This window comes from Rissa tridactyla, chromosome 1, assembly GCF_028500815.1.
Source record: "Rissa tridactyla isolate bRisTri1 chromosome 1, bRisTri1.patW.cur.20221130, whole genome shotgun sequence".
NCBI lineage: Eukaryota > Metazoa > Chordata > Aves > Charadriiformes > Laridae > Rissa > Rissa tridactyla.
In genome coordinates, this window is record NC_071466.1 from 162,012,856 (window position 1) to 162,037,517 (window position 24,662).

General features: G+C 54.2%; 1 protein-coding gene across 1 annotated transcript in view; it reads right to left on the minus strand.

Moving 5' to 3' along the window:
- Positions 1–15,312: 15,312 nt before the first annotated feature.
- The window catches only part of CACNG2 (calcium voltage-gated channel auxiliary subunit gamma 2), a 51,754-nt gene continuing 42,404 nt past the window's right edge, over positions 15,313–24,662 (minus strand). The window contains exons 2-4 of the mRNA XM_054222621.1: positions 20,204–20,287; positions 16,316–16,456; positions 15,313–15,848 (exon numbers count right to left, since the gene is read on the minus strand). Coding sequence (XP_054078596.1) covers positions 15,313–15,848; positions 16,316–16,456; positions 20,204–20,287 — 761 coding nt within the window. The remainder of the gene's footprint in view (positions 15,849–16,315; positions 16,457–20,203; positions 20,288–24,662) is intronic.

The window sequence follows — 24,662 nt, forward strand, 5'->3', positions numbered from 1 at the left end:
AAAAAAAGCAAAGTTGCGGAGCGCGGCTGCCGTAAAGCGCCCCGCCTTCCCGGGTACGCGGTACGTCCTGGCCATAGAGAGGCAGGAGGGCCGAGCTAGAAAGGTCGCGGTGGACGCGAGCGCCCCCTGTGGCACGGTCCGCCAGTGTCCCGCCGGGAGGCGGGGAGCGGACGGGGTGGGACGGGGCAGGACGTTATGTCCGTGGCTCGTCCTCTGGCCGCGGCATCCCGGAGGCAGCCGGGGTTTCCTTTCGTGGCCGAGGGCGTTGGATCCGCCTGTGTCCGCTGCTGCGGGGCCGCGGCCCGGCGGGGTGGGCGGCGGGGGCCCGCCACGGTGCGGCCTCCCGTGTGGCCTGTGTCCGGGCTGAGTGGGCCGCTCCCCCGCCTTGCTTGTGCCTTCCGTCGTGACGGTGTCATTTGCCGAAAGCTTGCCTCCCACTTAATTACCGCTTAATAACAAGAGCGTGTAGGAGTGGGAAGAGAGTGACATTAATGATAGTAAATTTGCCATGTTGATTAAAAAGCTTGGGTTCGGCTTTTAAATAGAAAAGCCGGGGGTGACACATGACAAAACCGTTCGGTTTGCAGCCGGCTGTCACAAAGAGGAAGAAAACGTTGTTTCCTGCGGCTGCGGAAAGCACGGCAGCTCACACAAACAGCGGCGAGGTGTCAGAAACATCTCCAGTGGTAATGAGGATTAAACTCCCTGGAAACGTGGAACTTCTCATAGCAGAAGTACTTAAGCCTGTGGTAGGCAAATGCCTGTTGGGAATGGGCTTGTTGTAATTGACTTGCCTGATAGCAGCGGGATGGGAGAGGTTGTCTCACAAAATTCCTCCTGTTTTTCCTCTACTCTGATGAAAATAACTTGGGCTTCAGAACCACGCAATGGACTACCCAATCTCAAGAATACATTTTTACTTTCTTTTTTCTTTGGTAGAACTTGAATTCAAATTACCTGGCCTAAAATCGCGTACTGGAAGACTACTGATCCTCAGCTTAGTCGAATGAAGACTTAATTTAGACTTAGCTAGTAGTCAAATGAAGACTACTAGTGTGCAGACGCCCGTGTGTTTGTGCCGGGTTGTTTTACAGACATGAGGTGGAGTTACTGTAAAGTTTCATAGGTAAATTTCTGTTTTCACAGATAAAAATGGAGATAGAAGTTAAGAGATTTATGACTTTGATAGAGAACAGATTTACAGGGCTATTGGCAAGACCTGTAAGCCCTGTAAAGCTACATGTCATGGCAGGAAACACTTAATCCTGTGCCTGTTAATTTTCTCACACACGCAGCCTATTGAAATAAAAACGTATTCCAAACCATACAATGGTTGTATAGAAAAGCAGGGACTTTTCAGGTTGTATGATCATTCAGCCGATTTCATGTTTTAGAGGTTGTTATGAAACACTCAACTTTCAGAGGTAAAGATGTGCGAAGAATGGTAATTGCAGTTGCCCTTGCTGTGTTCACAATGTGGTGTTCAAGGGCTTGCATTGTCCCTGCTGGCTTTCCTTGACCTGCTGGAGGTCTAACTTCCACCCAGGGCTGTAAGTTCGGATTCAGCCCTACAGCCTCTCTAGGAGACCATGGACCAGTCATTTAATGCAGTATGTGCCTGAGATCCCTGTCTCTGTAATTGGGATAGTATTTCTTCTCAGGGATTGAGGGCAAAAAATCATTAAATCTCAGATGTTTACATGCCAGAGTGATTGAAATTTTCTCTACCCTAAAAAGAACAGGATCCAGTTTGCAGATCTCTTCAGCTCGCAGGCTAAAAACTAACTCTTCAGAGAATTTTACTGGGTTTCTTCTACCTAAGAAGAGTCTCGATCAATATTTTCCAGGCAGAGAGGTGTGCATTTTCTCCTTTATTTACCACTTGAGAAAGAACCAAAGCCGCAGCAGTCTCTGTTTTGCCAAGACACCCTGCCATTAATCAGAAGTGGGATTATTAAAGCACTTTTCCCCGCTAGCGAAAAAATCCACTTATAGAAATACGGTTTATAAAATACAATTTGTAACTGTCTCACCTAAACAGCCTTTTTGGAGACAAACATCATTAGTGCTGGAACTGCCTCACCAGTCGCTGGCGGTGGCTCAGTGTGATCTCAGCTCCCTCCGCAGCACCCGTCCCTCACCCTCCCCAGCCAGGACGATGGGCTGAACGGGCTTAGAGGAATCATAGAATGATTTGGGTTGGAAGGGACCTTAAAGATCATCTAGTTCCAACCCCCCTGCTTTGGGCAGGGATGCCTCCCACTAGACCAGGTTGCTCAAAGCCCCATCCAGCCTGGCCTTGAACACCTCCAGGGATGGGGCATCCACAACTTCCCTGGGCAACCTGTTCCAGTGTCTCACCACCCTCACAGTGAAAAATTTCTTCCTGATGTCTGATCTAAATCTACCCTCTTCCAGATTGAAGCCATTACCCCTTGTCCTATCACTACATGCCCTTGTAAAAAGTCTCTCTCCAGATTTCTTGTAGGCCCCCTTCAGATACTGGAAAGCTGCTATAAGATCTCCCCGGAGCCTTCTCTTCTCCAGTCTGAACAACCCCAACTCTCTCAGCCTGTCCTCACAGGAGAGATGCTCCAGCCCTATAATCATCTTTGTGGCCCTCCTCTGGACCCACTCCAACAGCTCCATGTCCTTCTTATGTTGGGAACCCCAGAATTGGACGCAGTACCCAAGATGGGGTCTCATGAGAGCAGAGTAGAGGGAGAGAATCACCTCCCTCACCCTGCTGGCCACGCTTCTTTTGATGCAGCCCAGGATGCAGTTGGCTTTCTGGGCTGTGAGCACACATTGATGGCTCATGTTGAGCTTCTCATCCCCCAACATCTCCAAGTCCTTGTCCTCAGGGTTGCTTTCAATCCATTCTATGCCCAGTCTGTATTTGTGCATGAGATTACCCCGACCCATCTGCAGGACCTTGCACAGGCCCACATCTCAAGCCTGTCCAGGTCCCTCTGGATGGCATCCCTTCCTTCCAGCGTGTTGACCGTGCCACACAGCTTGGTGTTGTCGACAAACTTGCTGAGGGTGCACTCGATCCTAACACCCATGTCTCCAACAAAAATGTTAAATAGTACTGGTTCTGGTACCGACCCTTGAGGAGCACCACTCGTCACTGCTCGCCACTTGGACATTGAGCCATTGCTTGGATATCGAGCTGTTGGAACTGACTGCTTAAGGAGATGGTGATAAAAAGAGCAAGAAATTCTGAAGAGAAAACTGGACTAAGGAATGAATAGAGAGAAGCAATGACAGAGACTGACAAACTGAAAGCCCTTCCTTTCCATGGCTTCCTCTTCGCACCTGAGCCTGCATGAGGTACTTAAAAGAGAATGTAATGCTGCCACTGTCTCCCAGAGATGACAGATCATGTGCAGTTTGGGCTTAGCCCATCAAACTATCTTTTCTGGGGACAGAGTTGGGTATAGGCATGGGTCAGAGGAGAGAGCGTGCATAGGGAGTTCCCTGTGCAGGGTAAATGCTCCTCTGGGCATGGACGTAACCTTCCAGGGAGGAAAGATTCCAAGAAAAAAATCCAGTCTTGAAGCGGGTGAGATTTGCTGCCACGTTTAGGTCAAATTTACCAGGAGAGGGGAGGCAGAGAGTCTGTCTCGCTTTCCGCTTCGCACCAGGCACTGCACCTCCTGCCTCCTGTGCCCTGCTGCGGCTGGGTCCCTGCAGTAGCCTGCGCCTCTCCTCCTCTCATGCTGACGCCGCACACCCGCTGCTGCAAACAGCCTCCAGCTTTCGTTAAAGGCAGGTGAGATACTTTGTTTCCTGGAAAAGTACTCAAAATACACTTACTTGCAATCATTCGATCCTTGATCCGTAATTTCAGTTCATCAGTTTAATTAATCACTTAATCAGTTAATAAGGGTAATCACTCTTCCCTGGAAGATGCTCATGAGAACAGCCAGGATAAATTACTCCCATCTGGTTTTCTGTTCTTGTCTCCCACTTCTCCGTTTTTGGCCTCTGTGCTGGTGTTAGCAGATCTGTAAAAGAGGGGCTCGTTCCAGCACCGTGGCTGTTCCAGTCCAAAACCTTCACCACCATCAGCCCCCACCGTGGCTCAGGGCTTGCTGGAGAGCTGTCAACAGCTGAGTTGTTGTTGAGTTGCTCTGTGTTGAGTGTGCACAGTGTGTGGCTCAGGCAGTGTCACCAAGGGTTTGCCAGGTTTAAATGGAGGAAGGCAAGTCCAAGCTCCCCACTCATCAGGGTCCTTTCCTAGAAAGATCATCAGATCACCCAGATCACCTCTGCCTTGACTGAAGATGCCTTGGAAAGCCTTAAGACAAGGGTTGCTTTCTAGCTTGTGTGACTACTTCCACTCAAAGAGGCAGCTGAGGATTGGAAGACTAATGTTCACATTAAAACACTATTTTCCAGTAGTTTCTTTTTCTCATTCTTAGAACAAATGCATCAAAAATAGCCAGTTGGGTTCTTTTTCCTCACTAAACAGCAAACACACCGTATGCCTGTGCCATATGCTTAGTCTCCACTGCCCTGCGCTTCTTGACAAACCCAGAAACCAAGGGAAATAGTCTTCAGCCTTAACACCTTCTCCCTGCAGAGAAGCCTGACGTTCACACACATATTCAGTGAGACTCTTCTTCCGAAGTCATTGTCATCATCTTCAAAGCAGCAAAGCTCACTGCTGGCTCCTGGGCTCCCTCTTTGCAACCAGTCTTGGCCGTATATGAACTGGCTCCTGCCACAGGCTGGTGTTCACAGGCTGGGAAGCCCTCCATCCTTCCCTGGCCTTCCTGTTCGCATTCCATCTTTCCTGTCGCACTTTTATCTGCCATCTCCGTCTGCTCTTCTCCCAGGCCAGATGCTTCTCTGCAACGTGTGGCCTCCTTTCCAGCACCTTCATCCCTCTCCTGGTACCCTGGAGGCTGGTTGCTCACCAGCTTTTTTGGGGAAATGTTTGATCAGATTTTCAGGAACTCTGGGAAAACAGCCATAAAGCAACTTTACCGTGCACGTGCTGTGAATCTGATTCTTAATTTGCTGCCTGTGCGATCTAGCGGGGCTGGGAGCAGGTGGCACCTGGCAGATTTGCTGTGTGTGTTCAGACCGGCCATGTCCGTACAGTAAGGTCCACGCAAGGAATGTGCTGAGTTTATGGTTCTGGGTAGCAGATAGTGCTTTCACTGCGAGGCTTTCTCCCTCTTCCTCCTCCTGCCGTGCTGAGCTCTACCCGTGGTGGCTGGGCCGGACCATCTCACCCTCAAGGACAGACAGAAACCTGGCAAGGGCAGGCTTCCCCTTCTTAAATCATGTTGCTTCTGTAGGCTGGGCTCAAAGCCTGGCCTTGCGTTGTTTGCTCCTTCTATGCTACCAGGAAAAGCCACAAAGTTATGATGCATGCAAAAACTGTCACTCTCTGAATTTGTGCTGTCCCTTGGCTGGCTTTGACTGTTTTTATCACCAGTGTCAGATCTCTCCCGAGGCTTCTGCAGCTTTGACCATCAGGGCCTGGACCACAGGTATCATCGAAGAGGCAGCGTGTATCATGCTCTGTCCTTGTCCTCGGCTGCTGAACACTGTCCTTTCCAGAGCTGTAGAAGGAGCCTGGGTCCGGCTGTCTCCCTGCAAAATGTCAGCAAGATTGCCTCCTTTGATCTGCACTCAGCGCTGGATTTTGTCCCAGCAGCCAACAGGCTAATTCCACAAGTTTATTCTACGAAGCTCAATTAGAGCAGCTGGCGCCGGCAGCGTCCCTGCTGGCTCTGAGCCTGCAGAAGGAGAAGAATGCTGGTGCAGTGGCTGGGGTATGAGCCTGGGAGTCCACAGGCTGAGCTGCAAATCCCCGCTCTGCGTCTCTCCTCCAGGCCACCCCAGTAAGCCTTCCCAGTGGGGAGCTTGGCACCTCCGTGACATGCAGGGAGGGACTGCATCACTGCCTCACTGGAGGAGAAATGTGTTTTAGATACAAGATATCATGGTGATGGGGGACTGTGCCAGCAGAAGCAGACGCAGGTCATGGCTGCTGCATCTGGGAAACACTGCGCGGACCCAGCCAGACCAATGGCGGAGAAAAGGATGGGGCCCTGGGTGACGTAGGGTGTGGGACACACCATGCCTTCTCGCCACTGAGTTAGCAGTTTGCCTTTCAGCTGTGGCAGCCTTGCTCTGTGCCCTCTAGAGCCCAAGTTATATTCAGCGCTGGCCTGAAAAGGATCCTGGTGTGTGTGAGCAGAGCTGAAGGTAACGTGGGCTTTTTTACAAGGGTCCTTGTCCAGCACAGAAGCTCCCACAGCTACTTCCTTCGAAATCAGCAGTGTTACAGTAACCTCCGTGAAAAATCAGAATCTTCTGGGGCTAACCACGCTCTTGCAAATGTTCCTGCCTGGCTGGTCCGTCCTCTGGAAAGTTACTGCTTATGCCAGCCAGGCAAAGAGGTCTAAGCAGGACATCAGGAGGCAGAAAGAGAGCTCAAGTGATTTCTGCTAGGAAACAGAGTCGAACCCTAGTCGCACAAGACCTAGTTACCAAGGCAGTAAGGAGTTGAATGCAGATGCTACCTATGCATAACATGCTGTTCCCTTCCCAGGGGCTCTCAGGAAAGTCCCCGCAAAAGAGAGCAGGGGCAAGGGACACACAGCAGCTCAGTGTGCCCACAGTTGCCATTCCCTTCCCTGCCCCTCAGTAAGTCAGAGACGGGGTTGGCCGACACGCTTGGATGGGGACAAATGTGCCTCTTGGGGTACAGGGAGTGCGGAGCCTCGGGGCTATTCCTTTCTCTCCTCTTGAGCAGATTTCAGCGCCATCTGCTCTCTTCTGTCTTTGGAGGAGTCAGCCGGGCGCTTTTGTCCCTTCTGGCAAAGCTGTGCTGCGTATGTCCCCCATCGGGCGTCAGGCACCCCGAGGCAGCCAGGAAGGATGCGCACTCTCAGCCTTGCTCCAGAAAGCTCCCACTGCAGCAGGCCAAGGTCTTTCTTTCTCTCCTTTTCCCTGTTCGCAGCCTGTCCCTCTGGATGAGGCACTTCCCAAGGTCGCAGCTGATTCCCAAGGTCAGGGCTGGGCTTTGCTGTGGCCTCTGCAGGAGGGGCTGGGAAGAGGCTGGGGCTGGGAAGGGACCCTCCCTGTGCTGCTCATTATCCAAAAGGGCCCATGAGCAACGCCACTTACTCAGGGGGGAGCAGCAGGGGCAGGAGGAGATGTGGGGCAGCCGTGGGGCTCCCTGACCTGGGAATTGCTCCGTAGGATTGCTCCTTTCTCTGCACGCATGAAATATTTCCCCTCCTAAACACTCCTGGATGATCCCTGGCCTGGCACCAGCTGGAGACCAGAGGAGCTGCAAAATTTAAGGGACAAGAGGTGGGGAGGGTTGCTGGTGGCCAGCTTCTTGCTGGGACATGCTGCCTCGAACCTCACGGCCACACCAAGCTGAGGGTAAGAGCTTTGTGTTTGCCCTCCTCTCCTAAAATCATGCCCCTGGGCTGGCTGGAGCCTGTCCCCAGTGGGAGAAAGCCGAAGCCCCATGTCCAGGTGAGTTACGTCGTCGTGTCCCCAACTGGAAGGAGAGGGGGGACAAGAAGAAGCAGGTATTGAGTAGTCTGGCAGACTGGAGGTGGTCCCTGGCCACCCCTGTGCACCAGTGGGACACTAGGTGAGGGTCCCACGGCTGCGTCTCCTGCGGGAGCTGTGCGGCTGCTCTGGCTTCCGCACGGTGCGGCTGTGAGACTCGGCTGCTGTGCCCAGCTCATCCCACGGGATGGCACTGCCTGCTCAGGAACGGGCAGCCAGGCCGGCGCTCCTGGCAGGCATAAATTCAGCAAATTAAACGGTGGTGGCAGATTCTGATTGACAGGTCCCTAGAGAGTAAAGTCCCTTGTTTTCTCCATCCCCAAGGGCATCAGGAGCAGCAGGAGGAGCAGCAGCAGAGAAAACCTTTTCCCAAGCCCAGCGCTTTGTCCTTGCAGATCTGTTTTTGGGACTCAGCCCATACCCGTATATCTTGACCCCTTTGCTGAAGCTGCCATTGCCAGGCCAGCCGGCTCCTTCGCTGCGGACTTTCCGCAATGTCAAGGGCTGACCACTGCGGAGGACACCTTGTCCAAGCCCTGGTTGCACACACAAGCAGTTGCACCCTTGTTGCTCCGTGCCCAGGGTGCAAGGCCAGGAGGTTTCAATAAAGGGCAAGCGAAATGAGGCCAGCAGGGTTTGGCGTCATTCACACGTTACTCCTCTCCGTGGTGTAAAACTGGCACAAATGACAACGCTCTGACAGAACGGTTCACGTCTGCCTTGGCTCTGCCGGAGCCAGGTCAAAGCTGGGATTTGCAGCCTGGGAAGATGAGGGCTGGGTGAGGCTGGTCTCCTGCCTCTGCTGCTGCACCCGTGGGAAGCATCATGGCCCAAAGGGGTCCTGGCTTCTCTGGCAGGGTCCTCACTGCAGCTCCATGCCTGGCAGGTCCTCAGCACCCCTCTACCATCTGGTGGTTGATGGCTTTAGGATGGAGTATCCATCATGGACACTGGGACATCACAGATGTTTGCCCCTACTCTTGTGGGCACAGATGCCTAGAAAAAGGTCTGGTTTAGGACCTGTCCCATGTCCCGGGGATAGGTCCCTGTCCTCTCTCCTGGGCTGGAGGGGAGTTTCTCCTCTCCATGGGGCATTTTGGCTGCACAGCTGCTCTTGAGCTCTGCGGAGCCAGCAAAATGTGGTGTGGGTGTGCTCAGTCTCGTTAGGACTTCTCGTAAATGCCCCACCTGGGTGAGGAGCAGCACACTGAACAGCAGCCCTCGTGGGGTCGAGCTGCCTGCCTCAGCTTAGCGAGAGGAACGAGTTGTTCTCTGCTCTTGAAAGAAAAACTCAAGCTGGTGGCATTTAATTCATATGCCCTTAATGGTCCTTGGTTTAAGGTCCTTGGCTACTCTTAAAATTTACCCTCCCTCTGCCTCCCATCCCTACCAAAATTGTTGCCTCTCCTTTCTGTCTCTCCAGGGATTGTCCAAAAGGGCCTGGGGAGAGGAAGGGAGAAGTCCCCTGCAGCTGGAAGGCACACGGGAAGGGAATGCCGAGTCATCTGGAGCCACCACTGCCCTCAGACAGACCTCCAGGACATTCTGCTGGCCTGCCTTGCTTACCTAGAAGCTTTCGTTAGGTTGACTGTTCTTCCTCACAGATGCCCTTTCTCCATCGGCTCTCCTTCCCCAGCCTCTCTCCATCCTTGGCCTTGGTGCTTGGCTTTTGAAAGGTGAGATAAGTGGCTGTCTTCATCCCGCCTGTCAGTCCTCACAGGCAAGAAAGACAGTCTGATGCTTGGCCTCTCTCTGTAGTCATTTGGCACTAAAAATTATCTGCAGAGAAAAGTACTGGGCTCCATACCTGGGCCTTAATTTCCTCCCTCACCAAACCACTATTACTAATTACCACTCCTCGGTGTTTAAACCATTTCAATGATTCTGTGAAATGCCCGGCGTTAATTTAATAGCCAAGTATCTGGGTTTCCCCACATGAGGAGCTCTCAGAGCATCTCCCACAGAAGCAAAACCCAGCCAGCCCTGGCTGTGGTCCATATGAGAGAGGCAGCAGGGGATTGGTGAGGACATGTTAACGGCAGACCCACCAGCGGCAGGAGCCGGGCATTACTCAGCAGGAAGCGCTTTCTCACCCTGTACTGTTTCCCAAAGGGTGCCCCCTCTTCAGCCATGCTGCCTCCACAGTGAGGGAAGACCTGGCACCGCTGCCAGCGCCAGCCTCCATTGAGCATGCCCTCTTGAGCTGGGATCCTTTGCCAGAGCCATCCTGGGGGATTGTTCCATCTGAGTGGGGCAGCACTCTCCCTGGCAGATGCCCTGCCTGCCTTCCACCCATCCCCGGCCAGCATCTGAGAGTGTGTCCTCAGATTTGGAGGGGGGGCTGTCAGAAATCAATGCCATGCAGGGCCAGGCTCAGCTTTCCTCTGCCACCTGAATGCAGGGAATGGCCATTGACCCCAGGAGAGGTCCTGGGGCTAGGGCGCAATAGCGATCTGGCTGAAAGCATCAGACCAGGCTTCGCCTGCTGCATCTTCGCTCCTGCCGTGCTGCAAAGGGCCTGCTGGCTCTCCTCCCCCACTGCTGGGGCTTGGGACTGGGGCAGGGGGACTTTTCCAACCCAAATATTTTCACTGACCTCTCAGTCATGAGTCTCTGGCATCCACAGGACCTCAGTGGCTCAGTACTGTGGAGGAGAAGACCCTGGTGCCCTGCTCACCCTTGGTATACCCACGGCCTGCTGGAGCATGCAGCCAGCGCTGGGAGAGGCAAGCAAGTGCTGTGGGGAGCACTGGGACCCAGGAGGGGCACAGCGTAACATTTTAGGGTCTCGCACCCACCCAAGCGTTAATGTGCCCTGAGAGAGGGGGGGAATGAGGGCTCCAACTCATGCACAAGCCCTTTGCTTTCAGACATCACTTAATATGACAGATTAATTAGTTAACGTTTGTAAAATGCTTTGAACATGGAAAGTGCTGTATAAGTGCTGAGTATTAGTATTAATTATTATGACATGGAGGCTGGCGCCATCTGAGCAGCATTCCCCATGCCTAATTTCAGGCTGGTGCTGTTTCCCTGTCTTTCCCCCTGCATGGCTCCATCCTGTAAAAGCCAGACGGAGGAGGGGAGAAGCAGAGAGGAAAAAGTAAGATCATCAGCACCCTGTGAGGAAGGAGCACCTTGTGGAGTCATATGGAGGGGCTGAGCCACGCACCCCCTCCGCTCCAGGCAGGGCGTTGCATGGGAAGTGGAGCCGCATCTCCCCAGTGCCCCACCGGCATAGGGGGGATGACGAGGGAGCCCCCTCTTGCACCCAGCTCTGCATCAGGATGGGGCTGGAAAAATCACAGGGAGGATGGAGAAGACGCTGGGGGGTTTCTCCAGCTCATCCCACCCATGCCTGGGTGGGGCATCCATCACTGGTGGTGACTTCAGAGCCAGGCAAGGGGATGTGAGGGGGTGAGAAGGTTTTGGGTCTGTGATTTAGACAGGGCGGGGAGGCGTCTGCGTCCTAGACCTGCGCATGGTGGGGCTGGGAGCTCCCTGGCGTCCCCCAGAGCCAGTTCCTGGCCCGCTTTGCTTCCTCTCCCCTCCTCGCGCCCTCCTTCTCGGCGAGGCTGCTCCTGGGAAGGGTCCCCAGAGGAGGAGCGGCAGAAATGGGGCGCCAGGTGCCCCCAATTACCTCAGTGGTGAAGTGTCCTGCTGGCTGGCCCATGAAATGTGCGTGCTGACAGGCACCCTGGGGAGGCGCAGGGTGGGTGCAAGGTGCTACTGGGGACCCAAAGGAGAGGGGTGAGCTGGAGGAGGGTGGGATGTGGGGAGGGCCAAGTGGGGACACACAGGTGCCAGCCAGGGGATCCAGATGCTGAGCACTGGTATCAACCTGTGCAAGGTGCATCAGGCGGTGGGGGAGACTGCGGTGCTGTGATTGCACACATCGGTGTCTGCCACCATCGGTGTCTGCCACCATCAGTGTCTGCGGGGACACCTGGAGCCAGGTGTGCCTTCACCCCACTGCCCCCCTGCTGCCGCTGAATTAAACCCCCTGGTCCCACCTGCTCATTCAACTCATGGTCTCACTCACCCACCATGGGGCAGACCCTGCCCACACTTTGGAGGGGCTTTGTCACTCAAGTGGCTGGTCTTGCTTGTCACCTCCCCAAACTGGTGGTGATGGGGTCTGGTGGTGTTCCGGGTCCACTCCAGAAAGCCATGGAGGGTCCCATGGCAAGTGGGACCCCAGTGGAAGGTGAGGGGATCTTGGTGTGTTGGTGGCACCTCTGCTGCCAATGGTGGGGTGGGAGGTGAGGGGACATGCCAGGATCCCGGTCCCCTCTGAGGAGATCTCACGTCGCTGCCCTGCTGCAACCTCACCTGTTTCTGGGTCTGCAGCTCCAGCTGTAAGTAACCCCCACGTTCCGACGAGTGGATGAACAAAACCCCAAAACAACGTTAGGCCCACTTTCTTTTCTCTGTCCTTTTTTGAGCCCTCAAGCCTGTGCAAATTCTGAGCTCGCCAGTGGTTCTTGGCTTGCCACCACAAGAGCCGCTGTCTTCGGGTGGGGGCTGAGGCATCGTCCCTCGTGGTAACACCACCCTGGGAGGAACGGGACAGGAGGGGCAACACTGGGGGCTGTATGGGGGCTGGAGCAGATGTTTTGGAGGGCAGCAGGGAAAGCCCATGTGCGTGACTTGAGTTTACCTGCACTTACTTCAAAAAGAGTTGTGTGGCAAAGCCCTCTCCTCTTGCCTCGTCCTTCCTCCTTGTGTCTTGAAGACCGGCTTGAGAAGAGCAGTTGAAGCGAGACCGTCCGCTGAATCACCAAAGAGGACAAAACTGTCTGCAATAGTTGACTCTTTTGCTGGGTTTCCAGGTACTGCTCTGGCACAGCAGGACAATAAATCCCCCCCCAGGAAATCCACATAAACGAGGACCAAGTTATATATAAAAAAAAAAATCTTTATTTCATGTACCAGGATTTTTTTTTTTTTGTCATTTTCTCTTTTTAAAATTTTTTTTCTTTTTAACAGTCTGAAAAAAACCCACGAAATAAAGAAAATGGAGGTTGGTTTCTTGTACTGGTTTGAGCTGGACATGAGCAACACCCTCGGGAAAAAAAAAAGCCCCCCCTCCCCTCGCCAGCCCCCCCCACCTTCCACACATGTTCTCCAGGCGCGCTCCCACCTTCTCCCCCTCCTGCCGGCCCCGGGGGCTCGCTCAGCCCTGTGAATGCTCCTGGCTCTGTGCAGCATTGGGCAGACGAGGGCAGATGGGGATGGAAACCCCCAAGGCCACCATCCCCCTGTGCTGGGGTCCGGCAAAACGGCTTTAACTTATTTCTTGGGGGGGGCATCGCAGGGGAGTGGGGGGTGTTACCTGTGAATCTGTTTTCAAGGGATGGGGGTGGCAAGAGGGGATTTCAGCGGTGGTGGCGGGGGGGGTCTGGATACCCAGCCGAGCCGCTGGCATCCTCCTCTTGCCCTGTGATGCTGTTTTTGGGGGTGACCCCCTTCCATTGCTGCCCCCCCTGCCCTGCCCTGGAGCGGGGAGTGGGGGGTTAAAGCAGCGAGGGAGGGGGTGCAGGGAGGATCAGGCTGCTTTTAAGCAGAAATCCCGCTGGGACCCAAAGCAGGGGGACTGCACGGCTCCTAAAACTGGAGCAGCAGGAACGGGGACGGGAAGAAAAGTCGGAAAGTGGGTCTGAGCTGCCGAAGGGCTCGGCGGCCCCATCCGGCGTACCCTCAGCCTCCTGCCTGCCTGGGCCCTGTCGCTTTCAGGGAACAGACCCAAAAAGGAGACCTGTCCTTGCCCCAGGCTGGCCGGTGGCTCAGCGGGTGTCACAGAGGCCCCCATGGTCCCCTGCCGCTGCCTCCCCTCCTGCCTGTATCCCCCCATTTTGGGAGGAGCTGGATGAAAAGTGGTTCCTGGCACCCCCAGTGCCCTGTTCCCCCCCGGCACGGCAGGGAGGGAGGGGAGGGAGGGGGCTGCAGTCAGGCTGGGGGTCCCGGGGCGGGATGGCGAGGGGGGGCATTGCCACTGTGCATGTGACCCCCACAGTGAGGTGGGGACGAGGACGAAACCCAGCAGACGTGGAGACGCCTGGAGGCTTCACACCTCTGCCTTCTCATGGCCACCGGGACTCGGGGGGGGGGCTCAGGCCCGGAGTGGGGGACTCCCTGGGGTGGGGGCCGGGAGGGGGACACATGTGTCAAGGCCAAGTAGCTGGCAGCCAGCTTTGGGTCAGGGCGGGCTGGCTGGGCCTCGCCATCCCCCAACGTGGCTGCAGCCCCACTGGAAGGACCTGAGGGGTGGTGGGGGGGTTGGGGGTCTGGGCAGATTTGGGGTCCATGCGGCGGGAGCCTCCGGAGCATTCACAGGAGAGCGGGCACCTGCCTGGGCACGCGTGTGGGAGCAGGGACACGCGTCTGCGCCGGTGCCGGCCCCGCCATCGGCACGTTGCCCTTCGCTTTGGCCTCCCGTGTCATCCCCCCGCTCCGCACCACAGCGGCAGCGTCCTGGAGGGATGGGAGCCCCGGTGCCCCCCCCCCAGCAGCCCCCCGCCTTCTGCCTGTGCCTCCCACCCCACTCCCCGCTCTGCCTTTTTTCCTCTTTCGTTTTTTTTTTTTTTTCACAGTTTAAAGCTGGAGAAAACAAAAATGAAAAGAAAAAAAATACTATCCGTTTTTTTTCTTGCAAGTAAATCCACTTATTATATTTACATTTATTTATAGCTGTTGTTTTATTAAAAAAATTGCCACTTTTTTTTTTGTTAAGAAACCTTTTTTTGTCCTTTTTTTTTTGTCTTTGTGTGTGTGTCTTTATTTACTGTGTCTGTTTGCTTTTTGCACTGTCACCGTTAACCCCAGGGTCCCCAGGGCTGGGGAAGCAGGGACCCCCCCCTGGGGACACTGCGGAGGGGCGACTGCGTCGGCTCCCCAGGGACAGGAGTCACTCTTAACGCCTATGGACCCGCGGCGGATCCCCACGGACCCTGGGGAAATGGAGTGGATACCCACACATCCCAGGGGAATGGAGCAGATCCCCACAGATCCTGGGGGAACGGAGCGGGTTACGGTCGACCCCAGCACCCCGGGAGCCTCCATAACCAGCCCAAGGACACTGAAGTCACTGCCGGCCGAACCCCCATTCCCTGTCCCCTGAGGAGCCCGAGCTGAGTTAAAGGTAAGTGGGAAACAAACCGTAAAATTAAAGAATAAACCCCCCCAAAATCCAAAGAGCTGCCTCCTCCTCCTCCTCCTCCCACTTGATTTATTGTCATTTGTTATTTCTTGGTTCCCTTTTATTTTTTTTTTAAGTCTGTTTTTATTAAATGTTAAAATAATGGTACATGGGAAATCATGCATTTTCTTTTAAATTTATTTCTATTTTTAAATCTCTTTCTCTCAGTTTTAAAGTTTTTCTTTTTTTTCCTTTTTTCTTTTTCTTTTTTTTTAAATAATTTTTTTCACTGTTGTCTCTTTCCTCGCGTTTCCTTTGCATTTGATTGTTTGTTTTTTTTTTGTTCGCTCGCTTGTTTGTCTGCTTAACTGCTTGTTCGTTGGTTGGTTTTTTTCTTGTTTTTTTTTTTTTGTTTGCTTTTGTTGTTTTTTGTGGATTTTTTTTCTTTTTTTTTTTTTTTTTTGCGTTGGGAAGGTCCCCACCCCCCCAAAAGGGGCGCGTCCACCTCCTCCTTCCCACCCGCCTTGCCGCCCCCTGCCTCCTTCCACCCTTCCCACCCCGCAGCCCACCCTGTCTCCTCCTGCCCACTCCTGCCCCATTTTCAGCTCCTGGCGACGGCTTCATACCGGGGTGGTCCGGCGGTTGGCTGTGTTGGTGTGGATAGAGTCCTTGTTCTCTTTCTGGATACAGTTGTGAACCTGGAGGAAACTGTTATCCCTGTCGGAGTTGTAGGTGGCGGTGGGGGTGGTGGTTGCCTTCAGCGGGTCCCTGGTCAGGGTGTACATCGAGATCTCTGTTGATGGGAGGGTGTTGAACCCTTTGATCCCGACGGGAGAGGCATCCCTGGAGTGTGAAGGCTCGGTGGAGCGGGAGCTGGAGCGGCTGCGTCTCTGATAGCGGTACCGGTAGCTGGGGATGCGGGTGATGGCGGAGGACTGGAGGTAGTCCGTGGCACGAGCGTTGGCGCGCAGCTGTTTGTGCCGGTCTATGAACATGTGGACGGCCAGCACTCCCACCATCTCGGCTATAATGAAGGACAGGGCCCCAAAGTAGAAGGACCAGCCGTAGGAGTAGCTGTTCTTCTTGGAGTCACTCTTGGAGGGGTCTCCAGCGTTGGCTGATATGTATACGATGATGCCAATTATATTACTCAGACCTGACAGCCGGCCAGCGGGGGAGAGAGAGGGAGACAGGCATCAGGAGTGTCACACATGGTGGTGATGGGGGCCGTGGGGTTGAGCTCCCAGGAGGGCTCCCAGCCACCCATCCCCTCCTGGTGGGCAGCTTTCCTTGGGAAACTCAGGCAAGACCCTCCTTGTGTGCCTGCTGCATCCCTGGACTGCAGTCCGGGCTGGTGCCTGAGAGATGCTGGATGGGAAACCCTCTCCCTCCAGCAGCTCCCAAGCAGCAGGAAAGCCCCTGCCTGCAGGGCGCTGCTGCCTGCCTCTGCCAGGCAAGCCGGCAGGGCGGAGAGGCATCTTTGGGAGGCTGCTTTCACCCCGAATAAGTCTCGTCAGGGCTGGGAAACACATGCACTCCTGCTCTGCAGGATGCCCTGGCTGGGCAGCCCCCCCACCCCCCGGAGCCCATCTCTAGGGCGTCAGGTCCTGTGCATCCCTTTACCTGCGGACACGAAGAAGATGCCGGCACTAAGGATGATGTTGTGTCGGGTTTTGTAGAACTCGCTGGCTGCAATGCAGAGTCCACCCATGAAAAGCAGAATCACACTCAGGATCGGGAAGATACTAGAGGCTCTAACAGCCCCTGCGGAGGAGAGAGGGAGAGGGGCAGAAAGAACAGCACAGGTGTGAGAGAGAGGAAAACAGGGCACGGAAACGGCGCCGGGGCGAGGGGGGCAGGGGGGACACAAGCACATTTTGTAGGTGGGGGCAAAGGGGAGAGACAGAGGGCAACATGTCGGGGAGGGAGTAATTCAAGGAGGGACAAAGGCGTCGGGGGACGGAGGGAGGGAGGGAGAGAGAAACAAAGTGTGTCAGAAAAAGAGAGAGGTCCGAAGTAGCTCTCCCGTGCCCCGGCTTGCTGTGAAGCCAGTGGCCTAGCGTGGGGAGATGGAGGGGACTGAGATGGCATCTTGCCCGTGCTGCCTATCCCCCATCATGCTCTCTTTTCCTCCACTTTTGGGGGGACTATGGGCTGGAGGGGGAGCCCCGGCACCATCTGACTTCTCCTCCTGCGGGGCGCTGCTGCTCGAGCCCACTCTTCAAAGAGCAGCAACCCAAATGCTTCCCACAGAGCTGCTCAATCTCGAATCCTCCCGAAAGGGCACGAGCATCTCAAGGAGAGATTTTTTTTTTTTTTTTTTTTAAAGGGCTGGGAAGGACCTCTTGGTGCCGTGCGCTGCTCTGCGGCTGCAGTGAGGACTGAGAAGTGAAAGCCCCATCCCTGTGCGCCGAAACACGGGGCTTATCCTAGTGATTAAACGACTGGGCTCCTTCCAGAGGGCAGTGATGGGTTCGGATGTGCCAGCTCCCACACACGCACGCTCTCCATCGATCGATACGGGAAGAGCTCAGCCAGCAGAGGGCAATGGCATAGATGCACGTATATGCTCATACGCACATGCAAAACATACCCCAAAGCTTCTGGGGGGGACTCTCTCATGTTCACGCAGCGAAAGGCCAGGGCTGTGTGTACGCACAGCTGCGCACGCGTTCATGCACACTCACGCTGCTCGTGGGCCGTTCAGTGGGTACCAACAGTCTGCCTGAGTTTGTGTTGCTAATATTCATGTTTTTTAACTAGGAAGGCCTTCCCCCCTCCCTTCCCAAGAGAAAATAAGCTGTTAAACTGTGAAATGAAGCCTTGCTTGGTAAAGAAAGGTATCAGATGGGCTGGTGCAATTCTGCTTGTGGAGCAAAGATCTGGAAGCAGGGGGTGAAAGTTAATCCCTCCTTGCCTGCAAGAATGAACCCTACTGAAGCAAGTGCAGGACTTTTTCCTAAGCGGGCAGGAAGGACTGGAAAGGAAGGAAAAAGTCCTTCCTGCTTCAAAGACCCTGTTGGCATCAGGATCCTACCAGGCACAAGCAGTCGGCTCTTCGAGGGGGGCCCTAGCCCACAGCCCGGGCATAGGGAATTCAAAAGGCAGGGAGAAACCTCTCCTGCTTGCTTTCCAGTTCTGCCTGGCTGTGTTTCAGGGAACAGGATAGTGATAATAACCATCTTAATAGCTTCTGGAAAGCAAGGCGGGATTTGACAATGTGAAGCTTAAATGGCAGTAAGCAAACATCAAGCAGACATCCGCTGGTTTCTAGAGGGATGCTCGGTCAGTTCCACAGCCTGGCCCTGACCACATCAGTTTTATTTGGGTCTTAATTCTGAAATTCACGTCTGTTGGGAGAAGACAAAGTTGCTGGCTGACCTGGGGAGCTGTGGACGTTATGTGATGGGGGAGGACAGCAGCCTCGTTCGGCCCCTGCTTTCTGCCCCTCAGGAGAACCGTGCCAGCAAGAGAGGGGCAGAATCTCATCCAGTCTTCCTGAGTCCAGAGCCTTTGGTCTAAAGAGGAGGAGACTCATGATGGTGTTCCGATGTTCCCTCATATCATCTGCCTACTCTCAATCTTGAGTGTCTTCTAGCAAAGAAACGCAGGGATGCTTCTGCTTCCTCTCTGACAACAGGCGTTTGATTTCAAAAAGCCTAAGATACCTTGTGTGGGTGGCTGGCAGAAATAAAGTCTAAGCCCTTTAGCCAGGCTGTGGACACTGTCCCCCAATCATCCTGGTCCCCTGAATGAGGGAATTGCCCAGCCTGACACCAATAAACAACTTCCTAGCTGTTCTTGCCAGTACCGCCAGGCATTGCCCATGCAGAGTGCCCAGGGACTCTGGTTTGGCAGAAGCCCTGGGAAGAAGCTGTTCAGTGGGGTCCCTCTCCAGTCAGGTCTAAGCCAGCAGAAATCCCACTTCCCTCAGGAGTGACACAAGTAGTCCTTTATTGACTTGTCAAATCCCTCTTTGAACCTGGTTCTTTCTTAAAAAAGGGCTTTACACCTGGGACACCCCCAGGTCCTGATGTTGGGCCAATTTTTGTCTTCAGATCTTGTTTCCCTCTGAGGGAACAGACCCATCCTCCTTGAGATGTTCCCCACCTTCCCGCAACTCTTCTTTCTGAAGTGTAGCTCATGCTGCAAGCAGCTTCCTCGCTCCCAAACAACTGCAAAAGCCGGTTTGCCCTCAGAGGCAGCCACTGTGCCAAACCGGATCAAAACCCACTCTTCAGCTCTGCCGTTCAGGGGCCACGCAGCAATTAAGAGACCGATGCTGCAGAAAAGCATCTGAAAGAAGCAGTCTCCCTGGGTTATTTACAATTTACAGTGGATGAAGAATTGTTTGAGAAACCAACAGGAAGCGGCATAAAATCCGCCTCTTTTCACATACAAATGAGCCTCACAGAGCCTAAATTATCTCTCTCATCCCTGCCGCAGGGCTGGGTCTCCACATCTGGCTTGGAGCACGCCCGGATGACAAGGAGCTATTCTGAAAGACTCCCGGCCTTTGGAGAAACTCTGATGCTTAACCTTGGGAGGTCAAAAGCTCTTATCTCAGATTTCTGAAGGGAGAAGATCTCTTCTCGTGATGTCAAAAGGCATTGGGCTTGTGGAGGGAGGGCAGGATAGCAAGGTGGGCACCTAAGAGGAGGAGTGATCCCTGTTCAGCTGTGCTAAAGGAAGAGCAAGCTCCTGTTTCTGGGGCAGGTGGAAATGCTGACTTGTCATCAGGGAGGGATGATGTGGATCTGCCCTGCTGGCCCGGCTGCCTTCCCTGTCCCCATGCACAAAGCTGCACGAGCTTCACCAGCACCTCCCAGGCCGGACTCGGAGCCCAGGTTAGGTTTCCTTATGGAGACACTGTGTGCCTGGGGTACAGCACCTCTCCTAGAGGCTCTGGGTGAGCACCAGGTCTTTCCTTCGAAGGACTCTGACTGTCCTTATTCCTACTTCCCCTTCCCATCACTAAAATCCCTAAAACCGGCAAAGATCAGATCTGCAGCCTCTGTAGGCAAGTGGTGTTTGGGGAAAGGTGAAGATAGAAATAGGTACTCCTCGGACACAATCTGGCTAATTTCTTAAATCTGATGCAACTGGAGTATCAGGTAAGGAAATAAAAACTTCCTGTACTTTAGGAGGGGACACACACACTTGCACACACTCACGTGGCCCCAGCTAGCCCAGTCTTGACCTTACGCCCACTCAGCAGCTCTTCAATGGATTTGAATCAAGACTCTAGATTTATAGTGTAATTAATTGCTCTTAATAAAAAATGCCACTGGTTGTTACTATGAGTTCAAAACTTGCACCGTCTCATGGGCAGGGCCCCAGGGAGGTGAGAGTGGAGCTGGTTTTGGGGGGTGGTGTAGCTCTGGGATCACTTCCTCTGGCCCACTGAGCCTCACAGGTCCCAGCATCTCCACCACCCTACCTTCAGAAAGCAAAAGGCACCCGACGCTGACACCTACAAGCCATTGCAAGGAGAAGAGCCTGCAGACTTACGGAGGAAATATTCTGCTGTATCGGCTTCATAATCTGCATCCTCAGGGAAGTGATCGATTTGCTTACACAGACCTTTAAAATTCCCTAGGGAACAAGAGAAAAAAAGAACAAATGAGAACACCAAAACCTGCCTCGCAGGAACAGCTGCCCTTTGCGTAGCCCTTTGTGCCCACCCTGCCTTCCTCCCAGGCAGCACGCCCACTGCGGTATGGATGCCCATTAAATGCCGAGGTACTCTCCTCGCACACTTGCACATGTATCCCCCTCTTATTTGCCCAGGAACCTGGGATTTGCCTTCTGGATCCAGCCTGACGCCCACCTAGCCCAGCACTCCTTGTTCTACAGGGGAGAGCACCAGAGGCTTGGGCTGGCAGGTATGACTCCTGCCGCAGAGGGACAGGAGAGCACTGCCCACCTCTGAGGGAGGTGGGATGGGAAGCGGAGACAGAGACTGAGTCACGCTGAGAAGCCCGAGTGTCAGGGTCCCTTCCCTCAGCATTGACTGGAGTAACTGTGGGTGTTTGTGCTTCACCCTGGTGTGGCCCTGGTGGATCCCAGCAGTGCTGTGTGCGGCGGGGTGATCAGGTTTGGGTGGAAAAGCGTTTGTCTCTCTCAGCTGTGAATTTGCTGCCTGTTCATTTCATGAGCAGGATATATCCCGTTGTTATGGTGCGGTAAGAGAAGAACAAAAGCTCTTTATCTACTTTTTCCATATGACTGCTTGGTTTTGCATACCTTTATCAGGCCTCCTCTTGTGTCCTCTCATAGACTAAGGCTACAGGAAGCTTGGTGCAAGTGTGTGTATGCAGCTCAGCAGGAAAACGCCCTTTGCACTGGGGGAGTACAATCTTCCATCATAAGTGAGGGAAGCTGGTCACCCTCAGCTTTGTCAGGCTTGTTTATGTTCAGGGCCTTCTGCTAGTGCTGGGACAGCCTTTTTCACACACTCCACAATCAGCAAAGCCATCCCAGCAGGAGGCCAATGACATCTTCCCAGACTTTTGTCATCTGGGATGTCTACCGGGCTCTTATTTTCATCATTCATGTCTCTCTCCTCTTGAAATCAGGAATACCACTCCAGAGAAGCACGTCATCACCATGACCACTGGTTCACTAGTATCTCAAAGTATCAGGTTTTTGTGCTTCTACAGAGGTGACCGTATGTCAGGCAATTTCATTATACCTCCTGGGGTTCCCCTAAACTTTTTCTCCCACCTTCCATTACATTTCCCCCTGGACTCTTGCATTGTCTGGCCATTAACACAGAACTGGTGGACATACTCTGTCCAGAAAGGAGGAATGCAGTGTCCACATGAGGTACATGGATAAGCATGGCGATCCCATGGGCCCCCTCACCAGACGTCAGCCACCAAAGTGGCTCAGGCTGATTGATCCCTCAGCGGAAGAGTTTGGAGCCTGAGTCTAGAGAGTGACAAATGCTGTGGCAACGTGGGAAAGCCTCCTGCCACCCTGGTCCCAAGCCCAGCCTCTGGACCAACTGAGTGTGCAGGACAAGGGAACAATGAAGCCACCAGACTTGTGGTTGTTGCCTGGGAAGGGTTGCTTGTGAGGAACCCAGAGGTCTTCCAGGCCAACCCTACCCAGGCTGAGACCTGCACGGACCATGTCAGGTCACTGAGTCACGTCTCGTAAGGTTTATTCCAGATGAATTCCAATAATCTTTCAGGTATTTGGGAATAGCTGGAAGAAGGACCAAGCTCAAAGGATTCCCCCTGAATTTCTTCTTGAGGCCAAGCCTCCCTGGAGCAAGGTTTGGGATGCTTTGGGAGGCAGTGCTGAGCAAATAGCTGAAGAAAGCAGGTAGCTGGGTTCCTCTAGGTCAACCATGAAGCTCAGCTCCTTCTGCATCCAGTCAGCTTGCGTCTGATGCTCCTGAGGTACCTGTTGCCTTTAACTACTAGTTCAAAGAGCTTCCGTGAAGAGGCTAGAGACAGCAGAGAGGAGTGTGTCTGCATGTAAGAGGTAAGTAATAGGAGAAGAAAGTAGGAACAAAGCCTCTCCATGTATCTCTGAAGTGTTATTCCCACATTGAAACGGCGGGTTATGAAAGGTTATTAATTATCCATCCCCAATCCAGTTACCTCGTTCAAGAAGTGTCTGCTTCTCAGCCATGGCGCTTCTGGAAGGAAAGCTTCATAGCCAAGCAAATTCCCTTGCCACACTCCCACCCTGCTACTTGCCCGCTTAAATACCTGTGAGGAAGGCAGATACAGCGTAAAGGGGGCCCTTTCCCATGCTTGCCCCTGGCTGCCTGGGGCCATCTGCCCGCGACAGATGAGCAGTTCATCACCCTGGTGCTTTGGCTGCGGCCACTGTTGTACAGTGCATGTGAACACTGCTGCTCTCAGAGGCACTGGGGAAGTCTCCAGCCTCAGATTTCGGCTCCTCACCCAGCAGATCCTGAATGTTGAGTGCCTTCTGCCTGTTCACGCTGCAGGGGCAGGTGGAGCCTGTGTGCATCTCCCCGGAAAGGCTCCCGGCACACAGCCAGAGCCCCCCAGTTGGAATCAGCCAGGGAGGGCAGAGGAACTGCATCTGAAAACCCTCTCGCTCTGTGCCATCCTTTCTCTGCTTCCTCTCTTCTCTCTCTCTCCCCTGCTCCGTTTCTTGCTGTATTTGAGCTTGAATAATTCCTATGCGAAGAATCAAACTGCCTGTGAAAGATGCTGCATCTTCTGCAGGGTGTCTTTTACATGGACTTGTGTGGGACAGCTAGTTAGAGGTTCAGCCGCTTAGGCAGGATGGGGGGGACATGCAGGGTCTTCGAAAATCTGCTCCTGGTGCTGAGTGTCCGAAAGGCCTTGCTGATGTGGCTCAGCAGGGTGCTTGGCCATCGGGGTGTCCAACCTTGGCTCGTTTAAAACGCTGTGGCATTGAGGAGCTGCCTTTCACTGCAGCTGGTCCCTCTCCCTGGCTCAACCCTGCTGGGCTTCGTCAGGGCAGGGTGGGCAGCATTAGTCCCTCTTCAGCCCCTGCTTTGTCTGTCCTCAGCACAGAGCGCCGTGGCTCTGGATGCCGACTGTTCGCCTGTGCTACCACACCCTCTCCTCCAATGCCTCCTAGCTCCTCTGGGTGATGGATGGGGAAAGGATGTGGAATTTAGGTCATTAATGCGCTAACTGGGAACAGGAGAGAGCAAGATTCGGTTTTTGCTCTGCCACAGGCGTGATGTCAAGACCACTTCTTCTCCCTGCCTCAGGGTCACACCCTGCAAAAAGGGGGCAACGGCACTCCTCTGCCTCGTGCCATGCGGGGAGGTGTTAAAGAGGCCACAGTGTGGGTGCGCTGCCGCCGCCGGCAGCTCTGTGAGTGCAAGGGTGTAGGTGAGCGGCGGATGGTGGCGGTTCAGCCATCCGCTCAGTGCCGGCCAGGCTCCAACATCGCCTCTTGCACCGAGGTCACTCGGCAATTCTCTGGCGGACATCTGTAGCCTGCTGAGATGGTGCAGCAGCCTCCTGCCCTGGCGTCTGCGCTGGTGTGGCAGGGCCGCGGACATGGACGGGGAGGGGGATGGAACAGCTCAGCTGCCACACCGAGGTCTGACACAACAGCCTTGGCCCCTACTGCACGTGTGGCTTGCGGAGCTGGGGAGGGAAGAGCCATGTGCCACCCTATAGTTAATAGTCCTGAATGCCTAAGCAAGAGCAAATCATTATTTGTGAGGGTGTGCAGGGCTCTGAGAGCCCCTCAAGGGAGTAAGAGCAATGCCTCCTCTGTACTTGTGTCCCTTTGCCCTTCCCATTCTTCCCGACTTGAGCGATTTCGTGCTGCGAACCCTGAAACAGGCAGGTGTTAAGCTCTCTGGCTTCTCCCGCACGCCTCTCTGAGAAACTTTGAGCCACGCGCTTCCACCTCCTCCCTGCAGCTCTCCCAGCGCAGTTTGGGCTCTCCCCTCATCCTATTTCTCCTGCTCGCCCACCAGATCTTCCTCCTGTTTCTCAGTCTCTCTCATTCATCGCAGCCACCTCCCCCTCCCTGGTATCTGTGTGGGCATCCTTGGAGCAGCCTGCTTTGGGATGTGCAGCCTGCAAAGGAGGCGGGGAGGAGCTTTGACTTGTCTCCAGAAGAAAAGGCTGGGGATGCCCAGCTCTGTGGAAAACCACAGAGCAGCCCCCAGACCCCTGGGTGTCACCAGGAGTCCTTAGAGGAGATCCCCACCGTTTGCTTGTTGCCTGCCCAAGCTTTGGAAAACGCAGTCTGGAGGAGCTAGGACTGGTGCAAAGCGCACTTCCCCCAGTGCCTGCACTGGGACAGAAGTTGCCCAGCTGGGGCATTAAGAGCAGAGACAACCTGCCGTACTGCCAAGAGGGACTGAATGTCTAAAATGCATAAAAATCAATCTTAACTGCGCGTTCAGCCCTCGGAGAGACCTCCTCCACTGCGGTCAGGTCATCATTTGGGTACATGCTGTCTATCCAGGACAGCTGGCAGCCGTCAG